Source organism: Halictus rubicundus, chromosome 4 (genome assembly GCF_050948215.1).
Source record: "Halictus rubicundus isolate RS-2024b chromosome 4, iyHalRubi1_principal, whole genome shotgun sequence".
NCBI classification, from domain to species: Eukaryota; Metazoa; Arthropoda; class Insecta; order Hymenoptera; family Halictidae; genus Halictus; species Halictus rubicundus.
The window spans coordinates 8,761,001-8,783,204 of NC_135152.1; the positions used below are offsets into that span (position 1 = coordinate 8,761,001).

A 22,204-nucleotide genomic window follows, 5' to 3' on the forward strand; every position below is an offset into this window, starting at 1 on the left:
TGGTCTTCCTCAACTGTTATATGTAATATTATATAAAATGGAGCATACTCCTGCTCCATACGCTCCAAGATCCGTCTATGGATATGGTTTATACATAGGTTCAAATATGCTTTTTTTTTTATATCTAATATGGGCATTTATACCAGATCACATTTTACATAGCATAGGATTAACATATTGGCCCTCAAAATATTGGGCCATAGGAATTCCTATTTGGGCTTTAACAGCTCTTGCTACTTTTGCATTTATTATTTATCCAGCTATAAATTTGTCTATGACACCAGATATAGACGATATTAAAACTATTATGGACAAACATTCACGTCCAAAAAAGGAAACAGTTCCAGGTGGTGTACCACCTGTATTTGACATTCCAATAACAGAAGTGTGCAGAAAATTATATTTGCCAAAAAAGAAATGACAATAAATTGAGTAAAGAAAACAACATAATGAGAAATTTTTGTTTAAACACCATGGTATAATAATTGGAACTAGATTGAATATTTTATAGATAAAACAAGTATAGTAAATATGTTATTTAATCAATTTTTGAAACTCTCGCGACAACGAGTCGATTATGAATTTCATGTATTGCATAACCCGAATACTATCGAAATTTATCTGATATGACTTTGAGAATAGGAAAATGTGTCCACATAATCGTTCGCAGTGATTTTTATGCACATACAATGGGTAACGTCGTCTTAGGAAATAAAATATACGAAAATGCAGACAGTAGCAGTAAACTTAGTAAGGTTAAGGATTATTACTTATCCAAAGGCACTGAGCATAAAATATTGAACTTAAGAAAATCATTAGAAACTGCATTCAACGAAAGAAGCATATTTTGCAGTTTCGAAGTTTCACCTACAAAAAATACTGATTTTTATCAGAGGTATGTATATGTATGTATACATATATTTCAACATTTTATTCATATATATGTAAATTTTTCGTTAAAAGTTTTTTTACAGAGATGAATAAATATCGTCCCCTTTTTTATGCATTGACATGTAAAATGAAAGATACGACAAATTATCTATCTTTAGATGTGCTCGATCAGTTCCCAAATAATACGGTTTTCCATCTTATTATTTCTAATTTTTCGCGCGCCGATGTATTGTCTATTTTAAAGAAAGCATTAAATGTTGGTGTGACCAATATTTTTGTATTACGCGGAGGTAAATATTTATATAAAAATGTTTGTAGTTAAAATTTCAAATTGTTTTTTAATTAATTAAATGAAAGTAAAATTTTAGACTCTAAGGTCCTGAATAAGGATTTTCCATATGCTGCAGATCTAGTGCGTTTTATAAGAAACGAATTTGGTGATGTATTTTGTATATGCGTTGCTGGATATCCAGAAATGCATCCAGAATCACCATCCAAAGAATTGGATTTATTATATTTAAAAGAAAAAGTAAGTAACTTTATTAATGTTTGATTTCCATATATATCCGTTCAACTATAGTAGATATATATATCTAATGTTGACATAATTTAAAGGTTAACGCAGGTGCTGATTTTATTATAACCCAAATTATTTTCGATGCCGACGTTTTTATTAAATTTGTAAATGATTGTAAGGCAATTGGAATTAATGTTCCAATTATTCCTGGTATCTTACCAATTCCTAACTACGCATGTCTGGAAAAGATGATCAAAATTTGCAATGTGAAGGTACCAGAAAATATTTTAAAGGCTTTAGAACCTATAAAGACCGACGACGATAAAGTACACGATTATGGAGTAGAATTAGTTTCAAGCGTCATCAAAGGTGTCATTTCAAGCGGAACCACTTGTGGTTTTCATTTGTTTACATTAAACAGGTAAGTTTCCAAATTTAATAAAATGTTCGAAGCTAAGAATTAATTTGTTTGTAAATTGTAGACCATCATTATCGTCGGAAATATTGAAAAAACTAGAAGTGTTATAATGACTAGCTAAAAATGAAAAAATTTTAGCGGATGTGAAAAACATGTACGACATTTAGAAGGAAATTGTAATTATCACAATTTTTATTTAAGATCCTTAATAAATCAGATTATAACGAAATCGTATTACGCGCCAAATTAAAGGGTAATTGCCAATTGCTAAAATTCCCTATATTTGGGAACAGCTGAACCACCTAAACATTGAATTATTCCCACGAATTGCAGAAAACAGCTGGCAATTTCTGACAGTTTCGACGTTTCAATCGTAAGAATTGTTTCCGAAAAATAAATCATTGCCTTTTGTCATTTAGAGCAATTGGCTAGTAACAATTTTGGACGAGCTTCCTTTGAACCTCTCACGAATATAACGTGGTAGATTTCTAGATACAGATGATCCTTCGAGGATCACTTGCCAGTGTGCGCATGCGTTATTGGCATATCTGTGACGAACTAACAGAAGAGTTAGTTGAGTTGGGCGCCAGAGCTCCGCGTGGTCAGTTGGATAGTTGGTTTGACGGTAACAAGAAAGAGAAAGGATCCGCAAGCCAGGATATAAAGAACAATGGCACTCTTCCGTTTCAGTACCAAACGCTGTTTGGAAGTCCAGGTACGTCTTAAACGAACCCACCGAAAATTGATCGGTCATAGAACGCAATGCGATGTTTGAATGATTCTTGAAACCGTACACGCTGTTCCGGTGCGAAATTCGAACCGCCAGCAAATGTTTGACACATATCATTAACGTTCATGGTATCATCCCGCGATTTTCCCCGTTTCGATCGTTCACAGAAGTACATGCCTTGCGTCCACCGACCCCTTTCGTGAATGTGAAATTTCGCACACCGCGAAGAGTCAAGACGCCGCGAGTTCTAGATGCAGAGTAAGCATTTTATCGACCGATGGCCTAGTAACTTATCCAATCAGACCTGTGAGGTGCAAATTCAAAAAATCACTGCACTCGCCAAACACCTGAATGTTGATTGTAAGAACGATAGATAGACCTAGATTCCTCGATTAGTTAGGTTACTTCGTTTGCGACCAAAGATTTTTTTGACGTTTTGAATGTGGGGGCGAAGTATCATTTTCACGGAGCTAAAATAATGCACATATTTCGGGGGCAAACCGTTTAATACGCGAAAACTGCAGGATCGATTCGATCGATCCAGCAATGACGTAAAAGTGTCACAAGAATAGATCGACGAACACACACGACCACTGTATTCTTAAAAAATTCAAAAGAAATCGAGTCGCGTGACATGAAATTCACCTGATCGATAGAACCGGAGCTTTAATTTAACTAGGTCCGATAGCCGTTACGTAAGAAAATTGTATAGAACATATAATCGTCATTATATACTTCAAATTAAAAGATATTGAAAATAATCGCTTAATAATTATAATTCATAATTATTAGATTCGGAGGAGGCACGAACGAAAAATGTAGATTCTAGAAGTGTTTTTTCTTTTGTGGAAATCTATCATTTTCTGTTAGAAGATCTTCAAGTGACAGTGTCCGGTTCAGGTGTAATGTATAATTCACGGCAAATGCGCGTGCTCAAAATCTCGCTGACGCATTCAAGAGCACAGGATAGGAGTTGACGGCGCTCTTTTTTTCGTGTAACCGTCGAATTTCTTGAATACAACGAGAACGCTCGCAAGTTGTTTGGCTTCGTTCTTGAACACTAAAAATAAAAAAAATGACCGGTACGACGAGCCGCCGCTGTGCTATTACGGCGGATTTTCGCAATAGAGGTATCGTCAGGTTTACGCGGCCAGTCCCTAACCAAAACGGTCTCGTGTCGAATTGTAAGGTCACAGTGTAGATAGGAGGGAACACAAGCGCGCACACAAGCACACATTTGTAGGTCGCAGGAAAACACTGTGCGCGAAATACTTGGGAGCACGTCTCCTTCGACGGCACAGATGCTCATTGAAGAGTGCACCACATTACAATTTCGTAAGGGACGACAATTTTAGAACGAATTCGAGGTCAAAACCTGTTCCGCCCTCTTGATCCACATTGGTCGTGACCTATGCTCAGCAGACACCTGCTTACCGATCGTGTAGATCTAACACCGTAACCGGACCTATTCCTCACTGTTTGTGTACAATGCTTGATGGAAGCAGTTTTATTATGCTTCCGAGGACGAACGTCGACATACTAACCTTGTCAGGATAATACATGTAATTCCTGAAGTTGCAAACATATAATTTAATTATGTACATAATAAAAGACCAGCACATATTGTTCAATCTCCTTATTATTTCACTAAGAAAAAATTTTCAATATTTCAAAAAATTCCTCGTCCACGAAGGGACCGTCCGTTCGTTGTTCAATTGTAAATGCTACAATTAAGCATATCCGGTTCATAGAGATAATGGGATAAACCATTGTTTTCTTATTCCATAAATATTATAATTCTTCTAATTATTTTTATACTCTTATGGGATAAAATAAAAATATTCTTCAGGCAAATATTTCATTGATATACCTTTTATGATGTTCCATCAGACACAAGTCCTGAAATATTAAACAAATTTTAAATTAAACATTGATAATAATGAGCTGAAAAAAGTTTATTATACGCATCAATGAATTAAACAGTTCTGACATAAACTGTTGCCTATTTATAAAAGATATGCTCAATACGGATTTAATTAATTTAGCCCTTAATTAAAATCAATCTTTTATTATTAAATGTAGTTATTATTTAACAATTACATTGTTACTCCAAGATAAAAGTATATGTATGATATTTTCTTTTATCCATCGAGTGTATTACAATATATGCTTTGTGGTGTAAAAATATTCCGTCATTAATATTTAATAAATTTTAATTTTACCTTTCGAATTGCTCAATAGTGGCATGTCAAGTACAAAGTCTACACGTACATACGTTCGGTGTGATTTTTGGCAAATTCGACGATTTCTAGCCAAACTGATACAGCTGATTACCTAATATCGGAGATGACCTTCGGATCGCGTAACGCGTTTGTAGAGACAGCTATTCTTTTTTTAATTCTTTTTTTATAGAACGAGCCACGAATTGTTAACGATCACTGCTCCCGATCGATGCTGTCAATGTGTTTGATCAAAGCCAAAATTTCATACGGTCCATCGATCGTTCATCGATCGGTCGCGACTATTAATATTCTCGCTATAAATAATGAGGGAAATGAAAGAGAATTCTGTGCCCGATACCCAGTCAACGCAGTTATAATAAGCGTACGACATAACCCGTTCAATTGTGGCTATTCATGATTCAATTAGTTAGAAATGTCATTGTCAATCGGTTCGTCGTCTGTGAATTAATTATATAATTTAAAAACTATAATTTTTGTCATGCTATAATTGTCAAATGTTTATATAACACGTGAAATATATTATGTACATATAAAATCCACTGTATACAACTTTGCATTGCACATTTAAAATTCCTGTTACAAAATACAAAGTAAAATTGATTACAACCATATATTTTTTTGGAATTAATACATAAAATTTGTTTGACAAAAATCATTTAAATTCCACTTGAAAAATATGTTGATAGTTATTAAATTTTTGCGATATTCCTACCGATAAACAGTTTGAATTATTCTATACTTGCAACGAAGTTACTTAAGTCAACTACGTTGAAAGAGATTCTAGTCTTTTACACATGATCATGACACTGCGGTCTCCGGCAACTTTTCAAGTTCACTCTAGCTCTAGTTCAGTCCTCAATTGTCAGCAAGACGTTTGCATTTCAGCGTTAATAAAGGCTGGATTGCACGTGTGTCACCCTCCTCGGTCGTTTTAGCGCCATTTGACGATTATATGGCGCGAAATCAATTAGATAATTGTAGATGACGGGCGTATTCCATCTGGTAATGCCCTTCACAAGCTAGTTGGTTACGCAATCAGTGATAACAAGGGCTATCAGACATGGTATTATACGGTATTACCAACAATTAATTAAGAAGACGCTTAGAGTCTCGTGATTCCATAGAGATCGCCGTTATGCAATGGTAAAAGTGTTAAGCTTCTTCTTGACTAATATTAATCAATGATTCCGTTATCAATATACATATAAAATAATTAAGCATTATATCGTTAAAACGTGTAATTATATTTGCTTTTTAGTTCTTTTTCTGCTGGTAGATCATTCTATTATTTTTTTTTATTAGGCATTATTAGATTTGATCCAGTTAAATATTTGATTAGAGTCATTGAAATCGATAGGCTACGTCTGACTGTTTTTTTTTAAATAAAATTTTGAAATTTCTAGAACAAATCTGAGAAGCTAGGAAAATATTTTGTTGAAAAATAAATCATTGTTTGCCTTCTCATTGTTTGGTTTACCAGTGCACATCTTTATTTATCAAGAGTGTGTGCACAGTTTCTTTATTCATCGAGCTCGATCTTGAATTAATTTAAAAAATCAATTAAGTCGCTTTACGTCTTTCGTGCGAGCGCCACGAATTCGAAGACATAATTGGCCCGAAAAGTATTTCACGACGATCGGAATCCGCTTAATATCTTGATGGAGATTTCAATAACGTCGATACCAATCAGCACCGAACGCATTCGAAAGTCCAGGAGATTGAAATTCCGAAGTGAATGTGCCAGAAGGTCGGCAATCGCGTGAAAGACAAGGAAGGCCTTCTCGTCGGCTAACTGTAAATCGCGATTGCGCAAATTTAATTTTGCCGAGGAATTCAATAAAGATCACCGTTGCTCATTGTTAACGAAATGCAGATAACTGTAATAGAGTATCTGTTCGAAATCGATCAATTTTGAGAAGCTGTAAGCTCATAAAGATACAAAATCCGCAGTCTTGAAGTTCTGTCATTTTTTAAAATAATTATTAAACATTTTAGAATATAAGAAAATCGTGCAAGCAGGTGATTTATACGAAATAATTAAATTCTGGAAATAAACGAAACGAATGGTTTCTGATTCGTATTGTTCATATTTCAAACAATTAATTGCCGGAACAATTTGAAGTGCACGTAGCCTGACCTCGAACGGGCGTCATTGCATCCACGAACCGCAACGCTATTTCATCGGTGAACTTTGGGTGCACGCGTCAATGGTACCGCATTGTCCGAGTGCACTGGGTTAATCGTGTTACTTATTACCGCATTATCAGCACTCTAATTTCACTTCGTATTGATCTGTCGACAGAGCTCCTTATTGTGACTTTATCTTCAATCGTCTAGACGCGTGTCGAAATTCTCAAAACGATTATGTAAATTCACTTTCGAGAAAATAAACCGCACTCCATACTTTTAATTGAAGAAAGACTACACGTGAAGCTTTCAATATCCATTCCTCTAAATTTAGGAATGACTATTACTAGCCTTCTAACTGGATAACTTTTCGATCATGAGCACTAGCAAAGATGTAATGGAAGACAATACAATAAAGTGAAAGAGTTTTTCGTTGAATTAAGAAGACAATGAACAGTTTCTCAAAGATGATATAGAACTCGTACGACGAGTTAACTCGCCATCAATTAAAAGGTTAAAGAAGAAAATTAATAATTGTAGCACAATCTGAATATTGGCTCATTGTTGCCTTAATCAGTTGTGCAATGAATATTATTTTATTCAATGAATATATTATTGTATTTTAATTCAGCTTATTGTTAGACAACCTCTCGGAACAATGAACACGAGACTGGAAATGAAATTGGTCTGTTGATAATTAATAACTAGTCACAAGTATAAAATTTAGTTTTAAATTTGTCGTTGTAATGATTATTATATTAACATTTAACGTACATTAACTCAACATTTAACTTAACTAACATTCACCAGTGCAAACGCGAACACACGCGAACGTTGAGCAACTTTCCAAGTGAAATCGTGACTGTTACAATCCGCCGACAGTCAGTTTTTTATCGGGAGATGACGGTGACGTAACGCGAAGTCAGTTTTCCGCTTACTCTATAAATGGTCGTATAGTAAAGACAATTCATCAAAATGATATAACAATTACCAAGTTCTATTAGGAGTTAAGATAACATTTTCTGCTTTTAGCCTTGAACAGTCAGTCGTTACTATTAAAAAATTTCAACTCTGACAGTTTTACACGAACAATGCAGAATTCATAAGCGAAATTATTTTTTTTTATCATTTATCAGTGAACTCGCAAATTAGTATGATATGTCATTTCGTTCGCATAAAGAGTAGCTTCATTGTTCTCCAAACGAAAGATGACAATTTTTTGTCGCTATTTTCACAAAAGTTACAATAGATTGAGGAGAACAAACGACGACTTTATCAAGGCGAGTTTGATGATATAATTCTGACTATGAGACATAATAGCATGAGTCATAATTTCAAACAGCATTGAGTGTGATTCTTGATGAATGTCTGGATAGCAAACTAGAAAGATTGTCGTCTTCTCAAAATTAAGCATGCAGCCGAATAACATTGAAAGTAGCAAAAAATTACGAATTTTTCAGAGCATGATTGTCAGAACCTTAGCCGAGGAAAATGAAAAATTATTAAATCCATAAGAAGAATTGTATAAGATAGAAATTTCAATTTAATATTTATTAAACCGAAGCTTAAAGATCATTTTGTGAGTCACTATCTTAACAGTACAGTAAGACAATTAACAACGAAACAACAGAATAATGAAATTCGTTTATTTCTTAAGACAGTAGATGTGATTAGAAAGCCAGGAGGAAATCAGGCGATTGGTATCTGTCTAGACGTGCCACCAAGAGAATAGAAGCTCGTGCGTTGAATGACGTCAAATATCCTACACGTGGAATGATAAGTCTCATTTACTATAATAGCGACACCACGTCAAATTTACCGCTTTTAAATTACTGGTATCAAAAGATTAGTTCCTGAATTATTACACGATTTTTGTCCTACTTCAATACTCGATCAATTTCCATTTCAGTATTTTTTACAAATTACAACGGCTCAAAACGTTACATCCCGTTTTCAAAAAAATGATAATCTTTCAAAGAGAAAGAGATCATTACATATTGCGAAACGAAAAAATAAAAATTGTAATACTAAGAAAACGGTTTCTATGAGAAAATGAAGGCTTTAGACATTTCTTAGTCATACTGACTTATATATTTGATTTTCTTTCTATTCGTAAAAATATTAATACAAAGTCTGTGACGGATAACTCTCGGCGATAATATTTATTAGGGCGGATATTGAGCTACATCTGTCACGACAAATTAATCTTTCGCCGGTACACTCGAGCAGATCACATGAATCAATCATCGTTTGCTTTTGATTAAAACGCGATCGACAAACATCGCCTTACCTTCACGTTTTATCTGCTTTCGCGAGAAAATTCACTAAAAAATTATTGTACCAAGGAAATGTTTGCGTTTCCAGGTAACAAGATAATAACATCTGAAATTAAGCCGAGAATAAATTTGTTGTACGATAAAATGTTTGTTCTGGGCACCGAAATTTCGCAAATCGGTTCGAATTTTAGCGTTTCGAACTTCGAGTGTCGACTTGCTCACATTTTCATGAATGATATTACAGTATAAAAAGTATTTGAAAGTATTGCACAATTATTGAAATTGTAAAGGTGCTTCAACAGATTTCTTTATTCAAATACATGTTATAATAAGAAGCACAAAATCTGAATAAATCCAATTTTGTTATTTTTACGAGACAATGCGAACCAGCCATTTTTAATCCTCGGTAGGTTCAAATATTTATGTTATCAATTGTTCAAATCGAATATAAAATTTAATTAGATATAAATTGTGTTTCGTGATCATAATTTCGCATTATCACAGTAAAAGAATGATTTCAATTGCAAATAAATTACAATTGTACATTTGTATGTACGCGAAAATGTTATACATATGGGCCATCTGCGTCATTACGATAGTCTGACGTTACGCGATGGTTTACGTAGTCATGTTCGTCGCTGTGCATTATAAGTCCTACTTATCACTCGCTTCCGTGCCACTGTAATCATGACTTCTGTACTTGTACATACTTGTTCGGTCGTAGGAAGGTTCGATCACGTATCTGATTAGATTGCCAACTGCAGCGACTTGAAAGCAATCAAATTGATCAAACAGTAAACTTTTTGTTTAGAATATTTTTAATTGACTGTGCAATTAAATGTGATCCCGAATTTTCTCAACACTAAACTAAAAGTAAAACGATTCTAAAATAGTAAATTTATTGTTTTCTTAAAATCGTCTCTTATCGATCTCTTAAAAAGAGATGTAGACTTCGTTTAAAATGTTAACGAACGGGAGTGAAAACTTTTCATCAACACTGTATGGTTCATTTGACGAAGATACTTAAACGATCGAATTATACAACAATCATCATCACTTTTTCGTGTGTCGGTATTTCATATCAAACGTAAGTCCGTTGACTGATTGATGAAAACACGCAAGCTGATTATTACTACGTAATACCATTTACAACTTACAATTAGGCGATACTGCGGGATACGATTCTATTGTACGTAAGCAAGATCGCGTGTTGAACTTTGCTCGTAGCCGACTAATTGGTGATAGCAAAAACATTTTGAAAAGACTTCCGCAAAAATTAACATTGCTTACTAACATTTATGAAGCGACCGACCATCCTCCACCTTTCGTTTCTTTTTCTTTCTGTTAGTTTTTACATTATACAGGTTGTTTCATAATTGATGTTAGACCGCGGTACCAGTCTCGGTACAATATTTAAAAACATTAAAACGAATTGCTTTCTGTTACACCAAAAATTTCATTTACACTGCCTTGCAATTAAAAGATGGTTAAATAAAAAATCCTAAATTTCCTAGATTTATTAATCCTAGATTTTTTAAAAATCCTCCTTTTAATCCCAAAAAGAAATTTCGAACACTCTTTTTTTCTTATACTATTGTATAATAATTGTATTATGCTATTGTATAATAAAACAGGGTAAACATACACCTAGGAATGAAGTTAGCGCCTAATTTTCTCCCATAAGAAAATAAAATTAAATGAGCCGGTGCATTCAGTGTGTCGTCTGTTAAATACTAATTAAATTTGACGAGTTAGATGCGAGATTGTCAAAGTCACGCCGGAGCGTATAGAAAAGTCACGATCAATCTCTTCAATTAGTATTCAGTTACATCATTGCGGCTACAACTTGATATCCTTCTTGCATTACGATCTGAGTGTATTGTTACTGAAACTCACATTCAGAACGATAAATTCCTTTAATTAATATATCGTCCACAATACGCGACGTGTAAAGCATACTGTCACGCTATTCGAACATCGAAAGGTGTTCAATGACACTACAGGTATCGAACGCATTCTTCTTCGTAGCAAACATAATTGTTTGCGAACTCATAGCAATGCATTGTCAAATATATACTAATTAATAATTATTCTATTTAATTTAATAAGTATAAAATTTATTTTTACAATAATTTTTCATGTATTTTTTGTAATGGTCGTGATAAAGAGCTTCACGTGGCTTATTCGAATATTTCTTGAATTTTATCAGTCACAATTATTTTAATCTTTTATTATTCGCGAGTATGTAAAAAACGCAGTCCTTGAAACGCTCCCACGATGGGTTAGGCTTTTCGTTGTCGTAGAATGGTAGTAGTATATTCTCTTATGTCCACTTCTTAATAACCATCATTATAGTATGTTAAACTGGCATGCGAATCACGCTCTGGTGTATATACTAGGAAATTGTCAGCGGTGTTTCATTTTAAATGTAATCACCTTTTGCAACGCTGTACATGTTGCAAAGGACACATTCTTGTTTCCAATTTCTTTGTTGCATATGCATTATGCAGTGCGTATAGCCTAAATTATACAACACGCGAAACTATTTATTTTTAGTTCACACTTACTCGTTGCGTTGGCCAATCTCCAGACACAACGTTATAGATGAATACATTAATATTCTTGTTGTACGTGTGCGTTTTACCGATACACGTATGTACAATGAAGCTAATGTGGCATAAAGTATTCATGGTTACGTGAAAACCTTCTAATAATAAAAACGATGCTCTGTCTTGCCTTAAATTAAACGAATAAGAAAATAAGATACACTTAATCGAGGTCATTCCCAATTTAGTATTTTATATGTCGTCTATGTTCAGTTTAATGATCTTACTCTGACGAATGGAAATTTTATTGGAAAGATCAAGGTCATAGTAGTCTATATTCAGAAACATATTGTACACGATAGAGACTCCCTTTCCCAATTTAGCATAAACGTACAATGCCACGCTTACGTAAAAAAGACGCTACAGCTATTAAACAATGAAATCTGTATTAGGATCTCTTACATTTTCCTGACGTCGAAATAAAATTCCTAATTTTGTGCTTTCTACGTGTGACCTTGAATAACATTGAATAGCGTTACATAATAAGTCACAGTTCTCGAAATGCTTCACGTGCCAAAAATAGAATCGCGAAAGGATCAGTGGAACTATTTTTACAGTCTTGAACATGTCGCTAATTTTAATCGCTCATGTGAACCGCCCTTGATCTTGACTAAACTGTCACCCATTTTTTTCTCTATTCTACATAAAAGACATTAATTACTTCATTAACCAACTCGTTTATACTTTTGTCGATCTACATTTACGTAACAAGTGTGTTCCTAGCTTATCAGTCGAAAGTCACCAAGTATCTTTATCCTGGTTAACCCAGATGGACCTTAATAATTTTTTCAAAATGGCGTCTAACACAATGATTACATTTTCGTATTATCAGCTGCGATATGAATCAAATAAAAATTGAGATTCACAACCTAAAGTTACTTCATAATCATCCTGCTGAAATGAGTATAGCATATTCGGGTGAACGAGATCGGTACCACGAATTTTAAGAGGCCGAGTCTGTTCAAAATGGCCTCCCGTTACCGGCGCATTGTGGATCAATCAAGGTCCGACAATAGGTACGAAAATCCACAGGACTACATCGGCCATTGTCCCATTTACCTTCCCACCGAGGTCTCGCCTCGACCCAGTTCTTTATCCACGTTGTAAAACGTGTTCGTGTTTCTATGTTTGCACCTAGCTTTGCGTATTGCCCGCCATCTGCAGATTCTCCTGCACTGCATCGGATACAACGAAGTGCCTTCTCGCGAGAAAAAATTCAACGGGTGGAAAAATCCGTGGAACCGGAAACCACTGGAAATTATCACTGAACCAGCAACGTTGCGCTTGCAAATACCGGTTTCGAAAAAACTCGCGGTTTTTTCTGCCTCCAATGACTGAATTATTAACATAATCCCCCGGTGTCATTTGCCCAAGGTCCGTGCTTTGATAATGAACTTTAACGCGGGACCTCGTGACCTCGAGGCGAAGCTGATTCGCTAGAAGTCCCCCGCTTGTCTTCGCTCACTTCTGCTAAGGAAACCGCGGGAATGGTCATCGAAGGCATCATGTTCGTTGACGTTCCTGGTACTTGACCGTTCACGCGTTTTTTCCTTTTCCGTTTTAATCCATCGGCTTTACGTAATACTTACGATCTGCGTGCAACGTAATCGCAGAAACAATTTTGTGGGTTACGTAAAGCGACGTCACGAACTTGCGAGAACCGAACAATTTGTGCAATGTGACTTTTAGAATGGACCACGTGGAAACAGACCGCGTTTTTTACCAACTATCTCGGAGAAAATACAGTCAGATAAAATGTTGAATTCCCCAGAAATAGTTCACACGTTGCTAATGCTATAAAAAGGAATAAAATACTATAAAAATTTTTGTTTCATGTTATTCTGAAAATATTTATAAAATATTGTATGGAGCATTTTGTATGTTTCAATACGTACAGCCATTGAGAAGAAAATATATGCCTAAGCGGGTTAATAAATCGCATAAAACTGTATGATACATTAAAAGAATGGAAGCTCCTAGTGTCAGCATTATTTATCTCCACACGTATTTGTAAAAAAACATACTGATTAAATAATACAAGAGTGTACAAAGAAATTGATTAGATGCAAAAATGTTCTCTGACATAACTCACCGTTTCTCGAATCTCTATTATACGGTTCTGTACATACTAATTATAGAATGCACTTACGCATCCGGTTGTAAAAGTGAATTCTCAGCTGTCGGTGAACATTATTCTGAACAATCTATTCGATTTTAAAATAAATGTTGTTACAGAGAAACTCTTAAAAATAGCATTGTTAGAGTGTGTAGTACTTCTAACAAACCGAATATACCTGTTACAAGCCAGCGTCAATTTTAACGGTCACGAAGTGATCACGAAGTATCAGACAAATATATCATAATGAGCCCGTTCGTCATTTTTACGTAATCCAGAAGTCACGCGTGATTATTCGGAATATCCCTCGCAGCTGTTTCTCCGAATCTCATTTGCGACGACACGAATGCGTTTACTGTAACGTATCCACGTAAACTAATTAAAAACCAAGCTCTAATTAAGTGCGAATTAAAGTATGAATTACGTTATGGGAAAAAACTATTTATCGTGAACTTTTAAAGTTCTACCGCCGTGTGTTCCGAAGACTGCTTCCAAAATAAAATACGTATTTTAATAATTAATTAGAATACATTGGAATTGTTTCGTCGTTCTACTACTTCTGAAATGTGAAGTGAAAATCACATAAATGCAAAACCGGCAACGATAATCAAGTACTTCCGCCGGCCGCGGTATCAGTATTTGTATCGATCTTTATCCAAACGCATGGAAACGATAAACTGAATTTTTAGCGGATGTTGTACCCCGGCTATCTTCCGCCAACTAATCCCTGCTACCCACGGAAAATTTCAATCAATTTAATCGATAACGCGATTGAATTATTATCAACTGAATTAAATTGTCGATTAATCGCTACTTACGTTTCCTTTTTGTCTGTTTACAGAAAATAACTTCCACCGTGTTCTTGAGATCGTTAACCGACGCTTCGACTGATCTGCGAAAGGTCCTCGCCGACAAGATCCCGAAGGAACAAGAGCGTGTCAAGAATTTCCGTAAGCAGCATGGAGCCACCAAAGTCGGCGAGGTCACCGTGGACATGGTATGCAGCTAATCGTTACGTAATCCTAAACACACGAAGCGATCGTAGGATCGCGTGATGACGAATAAAAATGATCGTTCGAGAACTTGTATTGCAATTGACAAAGGCGCCTCGCTGTATTAGCATTACACGCCACGTGGAGACCACTTTTTTTCTACGGAGACGTAGTCTATGACCGATTATTTTTTGCCGTACTGATAACAAATAACCGAGATAGATGCGTGCTTATCGTATTATTGCGGAACCGCTAAATAACTTTCTCTCTCTTTTTTTTTAAGTATTCTATATTCGAAGTAGATTTCATGATCGATACCGATGAGAATATTCGAAGAATTTTAAACCGGTAGGAAGTTTAATGTATCCTTGAATATTTACCATTATTTTACATTTTAAGTTATCTTGCAAGCGACTTGAAATGAAATTGTCGGTCAGTGAATTAAAACACTAATATACACACGTGTTAGAGATCATTGTTCTGAATCTTACAATGACACACTGCTTCTTTGAACTATAAAATAATCGCCTTTCTTCTCTTGCTTCAAATAAATATGTCCTATTTAATTATGTGTCCCTAATATTAAACCATAACGTTTCTAGTTCGAATTTGTTTTTATTAATAATAACGTAACTATAATATTTCAGATGTACGGTGGCATGCGAGGAATCAAAGGTCTTGTCTGGGAACCATCGGTGTTGGACCCCGAGGAAGGTATCCGATTCCGTGGCAAGTCGATTCCCGAGTGTCAGAAACTTCTGCCGAAGGCTTCCGGTGGCGAGGAGCCACTTCCAGAAGGTCTTTTCTGGCTTCTGATCACCGGTGACGTTCCCACCGAAGCCCAGGCGAAAGCACTTTCGAAGGAATGGGCCGCGAGGAGCGCCTTGCCCGACCACGTGGTCAAAGCTTTGAATAATTTCCCGAAGACGCTCCACCCGATGTCCCAGTTCTCTGCTGCGATAACGCTCTTAAACAGCGAGAGCGAATTCGTCAAGGCCTACACTAAAGGTGTACACAAATCCAAGTACTGGGAGACCACCTACGAAGATTCGATGAATTTGATCGCCAAGCTTCCAGTCGTAGCTGCCGCGATATACAGAAATATTTACAAGGGCGGCAAGGGCTTGGGATCCGTGGACGCTGGCAAGGATTGGTCGTGGAACTTCGCGAGCATGCTCGGCTACGATAACCGGGAGTTCATCGAGCTGATGCGCTTGTACTTGACCATCCACTCTGACCATGAGGGTGGAAACGTGTCCGCACACACGACTCACTTGGTGGGTTCGGCACTGTCCGACCCCTACCTGTCGTTCGCGGCTGGTATGAACGGTTTGGCCGGACCTCTTCATGGTCTCGCGAATCAAGAAGTATTGGTATGGCTGGAGAAACTGCGCGCCCAAGTTGGAGACAGCCCCAGCGACGAGAAGCTTAAAGACTTCATCTGGAACACCTTGAAGAGCGGACAAGTCGTTCCCGGATATGGTCATGCTGTGCTCAGAAAGACTGACCCTAGATACACCTGCCAGAGAGAATTCGCTATGAAACATTTGCCGGACGACAAGCTGTTCAAGGTATAATCTTTTTTCTTGATATTTTTCGCATCTTGTTCTTGAAGGTTTTGAAGATCTGTTAATAATTGATACAATATCTCTACTTCTAGTTGGTGAGTCAAGTATACAAGATAGTTCCACCAATTCTCTTGGAAACTGGCAAGGTCAAGAACCCGTGGCCGAATGTAGATGCCCACTCCGGTGTCCTGTTGCAATACTATGGAATGAAGGAAATGAATTACTACACCGTACTGTTTGGAGTGTCTCGTGCTCTCGGCGTCTTAGCGTCTCTTGTTTGGGACCGTGCTCTTGGTCTGCCAATCGAGAGGCCCAAATCTCTTAGCACTGATCTCCTCATGAAAGCTTGCAAAGCTTAAGCGTCATCTTTATTTATAGAAAGAAAAGGAAAGGGTATCAGAATCATTGAAAACTGTAAGTTCGTGTCACACCATCATCATAACTTCCAGGAACGAGGAACTGACTGCTTTGAATCATGTTACGAATTGTTGTCGATACACGGAAAAGTGTAAGTCTCGAAATCATTTCGAATTCATTTTGATATGACTTCAACGAAGTCGTTTTAATTGCCGAGTATTATTAAAATGATACGAGGCCAGGTATTAGAAACAATAATTAATCATCTAACGTAATGATGTATTGTTCAAACGTAGACATTCTAAAATTGAATTTCGTCGTGTATTTATATTGTAAAAACTATGACCGATATTGTTGCTTCTTAATAATAATGAAAATAAATACGGTGCAGTTTTTACATTGTAAAACCATATATATATTTATATATTTATATATATAAATATAAATATATATATAAAATATAGATTGGTCGAGTATACAATAGTTTCAACTGCCAAATCGATTACGAGAACATAATACCACGCGTTTAAAATAGTAGACACGGTTCATTGTAAATATATTTGTCGCTTTACGTTTAACTTAAGTAGTAGCGATTTTAGAAGTAAAAACACGGTACAGATTATTGTAACAACAATTAGAGGGAACATACGAAAATAGCCGGTACAAAAGTTAGCTGTGTGCATAGTTAACATTTTGCAGACACGTCTGTAATTTAACAGGCACTGCCAACAGGATATCAAAATTTCCTAGGACATAATTCAATTGCAATAAGCATCTTTATTTTTGTCACTGTAGCGAGGAAGCATTACGTAGGAAATTTTCTGTTTCCCAGAGAAAGATTGTTTCGCAAAGAACTGCTCTTAGTGAAATACAATATGCAATATGAAATGAAATATACATAGGGCTAATGGAATATTGTAAACGGTGTTGCAGTGTTGATGCATCAGTTATTGGTTAAACATTTTTTTCAATACATTTAATATCGGTGACTCAACCGCATCGAGTCATTACAGTTTACGTAAATTAAAAATACTATGACCAGTGGTAGATCCACTGTTAAGAGAATGAGTGAGTGTGTGCGATACTTTATTTATAACGAACGTGAAAATAAATAGATCTTTGAAAATAATATTTGTTATTTCCTCTGCCCAAAAATCCAGTACATTTTACCCCACAAGACAAGTAATTTCTTTAATGGTTATTTAATATTTCAGACCAGAACTGAGTATAATTAAATATATTTATTGTAATTTAAAAAATCTTATTACAAAAGAATTAAAAAACTTCATGAATCCACAATGCAAAATAAATAATGGAAAATGTACATAATTTTTATTACAATTGTATGCGATTACATATTTATTTAATAGTAGATTATTAATAAAAATAAAGAAATAGAAAACTATATGCTAAAGAAAGTGCAATGCAGAATTCAGTACCTATCTACTTCCCAAAAAGAAAGTTTAATAAATTTATTTTACATTCACTTTAGTCTTTAAGTCATTTAACAACCTTGTTTGCGATTATTTGATTTATATTATTGTATAAATCGATTAACAATGACCAATACGATTCAACACAAATACTTGAATTAATTTTCACGTTACTCTATCCTTACTAACCCGTTCGTGATGTTTAAATCTGCACAAGTGGTATATGCAACTGGTATGAATTGTGAACCCTCATCAAAATAAAACAACCTGTAAATTCGTCCTGCATATTTCACAACTATTTATGTAACGAAAACCGTTAACGAGAATATATACATAATAATTGTGTACAATTTGCAGTATTATATCATATATACGACAATCAATGCATTGTTTCTCAATATGAGAAAACCACTGTTTATATTTTTACGAAACTTTAAATGTATGATCTCACTCTGACTTTAGACGGCATTTATCTTTCATACAATGATCTTAATCATTTCTACAATGATTTCTTTTGCATATGCTATTAATATTTTAAGTTTCAATAGATATTAAATACTGAAGTATTTCTAGCTATATGAAAGTTAGTTGTTCTAAGTTATGAAGTAAATAAAATAAATGAGACAGCTGTTAATTGGATATTTATGGATCAAAGAATCAAAATGATTCGCTTATATTTACAATGAGACGATCAGCTTTTTTTCTACCAGAATATATTCCTTTCATGTGCAAAGAATATTTTTCTAATAGATAATTATCATTCTCCTACATAACTCAGAGTCAATGTTCCCAACAAACAACCGTCCCATTGTTGAATCCACGTATCACAGAGCAGTAAGTATGCTGCTTTCAATCGTCTAGTTAGATTGGTTTGAATAAATCTAGCCACAATCTTGCAAGACTGTTTTGCAGTATCAAGCACTGAGAAATGTTTAAACTCGCACAGAAACTTGAAAAATATGTGATTCAATTGGTGCTAGATCGGATTTTACTTTTTACAGTTGTTTACTACTAATGCGGAGTATAAAAACTATGTACATAGGTATTGTTTTGAAAATCGTACAGGCCAAACAATTTCTATCCGCATGTCAACCAAATAGAATGAACTATCTATTCTTTTGTTATTACAAACACAGGTGGACGGGATCAAGATTAAATTCCATATTTTCGACACGAGTATACAGACTTCTTGATCGAATTTTCTTGTCGAATCAATTTAAATACAGCATTTTATATCTATAAAAGAATGTATTGATTATTGTTAATTTTGGCAGTCTCGCTATAGAATATGCACAACGAGCATCCTTGTATGCAAGGACAAAAAAAATTCACTATACATATCTCTCATAATTCAACAATACCCTCTATAAAAGATTTTTGGAATTCTAAATTTTTTCAATTTCTTTTACATACTTTTTATGGAGAGAATAGTTAAAACGTTAATTTACTATTATGTTATAGATGTAATCATTTGCTATTATATTTTGTATCACATTAATAGATAAGACAAAGTTTACCCGTCCACCATTTGATACGTTATGTGCCTGCAGCAATAACTGTGATCAGCATATACAGTTACACTTCAAGTTATGCATGAAGCTAATGTACCATTTGAAAAATGATCATCCATTCTCGATTCATTTGTACAATTCATAGAGTGGCACAGTAACTTACAATGAACATATACTTTACAGTTTAGATATCTTATTACATTTAAAATGAATCCTCATAATGTACGTCATGTCTTCTTTAAACGTCCAACTATCCATTCCAAACCTTGATAAAGCCTGAAAAATTGTAAACTATTAAATTACTGATTTATAAATTGATATTGTTATACAATTCAATTTTCTACCCTTACCCTTCTCCGGTAAGTGCACAACAACTTTGTATATGCCACTGGTGTTTCTTAATTGATGTTAAATCCAATTGTCTAGAGATCTCAGCAGCTGTCATGCTACCTTTTAAATCTTGCTTATTAGCATAGACTAAGACATTGGCTTTACTTAATTCCTCGTGATTCAGCATTGAGTATAATTCCTCTCTTATTACACCTAATCTTTCTCTATCTGTACTATCTATAACCATTATTATAAACTCGGTGTTAGTGTAGTAAGTAGACCATGCTGCTCGTAAACTTTGTTGTCCACCCAAATCCCACATAATAAAGTGAATATTTTTCCAAACTACTTCTTCTACATTCGATCCGATAGTCGGCGACGTATGAACAACTTCGTTCATTAGGAACTGGTACAATATAGTTGTCTTACCAGCATTATCCAAACCTACCATAACTATCTTATGCTCTGAAAAACAAAATAACACGATCTTAATTATTTAAAAGTCTATCAAAAGATTATACATCAAATAAACTGTAATAAGTTTGCCTTGAATTAATAGCCAGTAGATGCAAATTTATTTGACATTAGAAGAATGAAAAGAAAAAGAAAGGACGTGTACTGCTATAAAAGAGAAATCAGACAAGCATATGTTAGCATATGCAAGCATAAAGTGGGACAAATGTAACTGTCATAAATTGCAATTCGTGAGAACTAGTAAAAGTGAATTTTATATTCATCAGGAATTAATTAATTCTTTTAGATTAACTGTAATACTAAAGAACAAATTTATAGATGATCATTTGATCATTTCTATTTCACCTGTTATATAAAGATTGCAATGAATGGAATTTACTTTCACTTCATTACATACTTTCTTCAACATATGATCCTCATTCGAAATATCATCAATTTTACAGAATTCAAATATAATGCGAGCAATCTTCTTATTAATTTTATCGAACTTAAAAAATTATATTTCGAAAAATATTTCAGCATTCATAATCCCTTCATACATATTTTGTGGAGACGAACGAATGATGAACTTTACTTTTTATTTGTACGTATTTATATCAAACAGATTGTGATTATTCTTTGTTAATAAAATTGACTCACAATGACATTATTTATATGACGCGACGCTCAAAGGAATGAAATAATCATGAATGGTATTGGTACATATATGGGAATATACCTTCATTGCCAAAGAGACTCCACAATTTCGCGAAGAGTAGTCCCATATTGCTTGAGTCACCATATAACTTGGACAATAATATTTATTTAATCGTATCACTGTACAGACTTAGTCTTGATAAAAAGGATGTTTTTGGTTTCAGAAATAGGACATCTCATTGTCGTAAGGTTATGTTCTTCTTTCCACGAATATCTTCTTCAACATGTTTCATAAAAACTAGCGTCGTCGCCGATGCTTCACAACGTAAAATGCACACAGAAAAACCGTTACAAACTGTTGGAAACTCACTAAATAGAATGCTAAAGTGAAAGAAACATACGAGGACCTTCCCTAATCTAATCAAGCAAATCGCGACATGTTGCGTTTCCAATTAAAACGTCCATACGGGAAAACGATCCAATCATCGTCTAGCGATAACTGAAAGTGATGTCAGTCTTGTATAGACAAGCGTTGATTGGAGACGAACGGTGTCTAACAAACCGCGCGTAAAACAATATTCTCGTATTAAATCATATAATACATATTCCGAATAAATTTTGTCAAATCATTACATTTTCTTTCTGTTAAACGAAAGTAAATGATAGACATACTCTATAATCGTAGTGCTATGATTTCATAATCATAAACACTGACGTATTGAAGTCTTTTTATGTAGGAATAAATTATCATATTTAGGATCGTGGCTATTAACTCTGACGTAAATGAATTTCATCAAATTTAATTCGTTTCTGATATAAAATGAAACTGTAATTCATAAGATAAACTTCGAAATTAAAATATTTAATATTCAAAATATTATATCGTGTAGAATGAAAATCGACATTACAAATTTCCAATTAAATTGAATGACTGTAGATTTCTTCAAATATTGTGTCGATTGCCCCTCATTCGTAATCT

The 22,204-nt window shown here is 34.7% G+C and overlaps 4 protein-coding genes across 8 annotated transcripts; 3 read left to right on the forward strand and 1 right to left on the reverse strand.

Annotated features, from left to right (window-relative positions):
- Positions 1-2: 2 nt before the first annotated feature.
- On the forward strand, positions 3-2,541 carry LOC143353331 (methylenetetrahydrofolate reductase (NADPH)). Of its 4 annotated transcripts, XR_013082111.1 has the most exons (7): positions 3-98; positions 809-909; positions 977-1,181; positions 1,260-1,420; positions 1,507-1,829; positions 1,891-2,002; positions 2,160-2,541. XR_013082111.1 is itself a non-coding variant. In XM_076786568.1 (6 exons), the coding sequence occupies exons 2-6, from the start codon at positions 898-900 to the stop codon at positions 1,934-1,936; spliced, it is 747 nt and encodes a 248-aa protein (XP_076642683.1). In that variant the 5' UTR covers positions 3-98; positions 809-897; the 3' UTR covers positions 1,937-2,541. The 4 variants fall into 4 exon arrangements, 3 of the variants coding, with proteins under 3 accessions (XP_076642683.1, XP_076642684.1, XP_076642685.1); XM_076786568.1 differs by having other exon boundaries at positions 1,891-2,541; XM_076786569.1 differs by having other exon boundaries at positions 809-895; positions 964-1,181; positions 1,891-2,541.
- Positions 38-652, forward strand: LOC143353333 (phosphatidylinositol N-acetylglucosaminyltransferase subunit P-like). The gene has a single exon (XM_076786572.1). It carries the CDS (start codon positions 38-40, stop codon positions 419-421), a length of 384 nt encoding a protein of 127 aa, XP_076642687.1. The 3' UTR covers positions 422-652.
- On the forward strand, positions 2,401-17,970 carry Kdn (citrate synthase). Its single transcript, XM_076786567.1, has 4 exons — positions 2,401-2,541; positions 14,766-14,921; positions 15,564-16,487; positions 16,577-17,970. The coding sequence occupies exons 1-4, from the start codon at positions 2,497-2,499 to the stop codon at positions 16,841-16,843; spliced, it is 1,392 nt and encodes a 463-aa protein (XP_076642682.1). The 5' UTR covers positions 2,401-2,496; the 3' UTR covers positions 16,844-17,970.
- Positions 17,971-19,420: 1,450 nt separating this feature from the next.
- On the reverse strand, positions 19,421-21,855 carry Arl5 (ADP-ribosylation factor-like 5). Of its 2 annotated transcripts, XR_013082112.1 has the most exons (4): positions 21,308-21,855; positions 20,136-20,580; positions 19,688-20,061; positions 19,421-19,510 (listed from the first exon to the last, which is right to left on the reverse strand). XR_013082112.1 is itself a non-coding variant. In XM_076786571.1 (3 exons), exons 1-3 carry the CDS (start codon positions 21,351-21,353, stop codon positions 20,013-20,015), a joined length of 540 nt encoding a protein of 179 aa, XP_076642686.1. In that variant the 5' UTR covers positions 21,354-21,855; the 3' UTR covers positions 19,421-20,012. The 2 variants fall into 2 exon arrangements, 1 of the variants encoding a protein (XP_076642686.1); XM_076786571.1 differs by having other exon boundaries at positions 19,421-20,061.
- Between the last annotated feature and the right edge of the window lie 349 nt (positions 21,856-22,204).

Coding starts and splice junctions, on each gene's coding strand:
- LOC143353331 (XM_076786568.1), top strand. Junction 1,182..1,259: donor TATTTTTGTATTACGCGGAG/GTAAATATTTAT, acceptor GTAAAATTTTAG/ACTCTAAGGTCCTGAATAAG. Junction 1,830..1,890: donor CATTTGTTTACATTAAACAG/GTAAGTTTCCAA, acceptor TGTAAATTGTAG/ACCATCATTATCGTCGGAAA.
- LOC143353333 (XM_076786572.1), top strand. CDS start 38: ATGGAGCATACTCCTGCTCCATACGCTCCAAGATCCGTCTATGGATAT.
- Arl5 (XM_076786571.1), bottom strand. CDS start 21,353: ATGGGACTACTCTTCGCGAAATTGTGGAGTCTCTTTGGCAATGAAG. Junction 20,581..21,307: donor GAGTCTCTTTGGCAATGAAG/GTATATTCCCAT, acceptor TTTGTTTTTCAG/AGCATAAGATAGTTATGGTA. Junction 20,062..20,135: donor TGTGCACTTACCGGAGAAGG/GTAAGGGTAGAA, acceptor ACAATTTTTCAG/GCTTTATCAAGGTTTGGAAT.
- Kdn (XM_076786567.1), top strand. CDS start 2,497: ATGGCACTCTTCCGTTTCAGTACCAAACGCTGTTTGGAAGTCCAG. Junction 14,922..15,563: donor GCGAGGTCACCGTGGACATG/GTATGCAGCTAA, acceptor ATAATATTTCAG/ATGTACGGTGGCATGCGAGG. Junction 16,488..16,576: donor CGGACGACAAGCTGTTCAAG/GTATAATCTTTT, acceptor CTCTACTTCTAG/TTGGTGAGTCAAGTATACAA.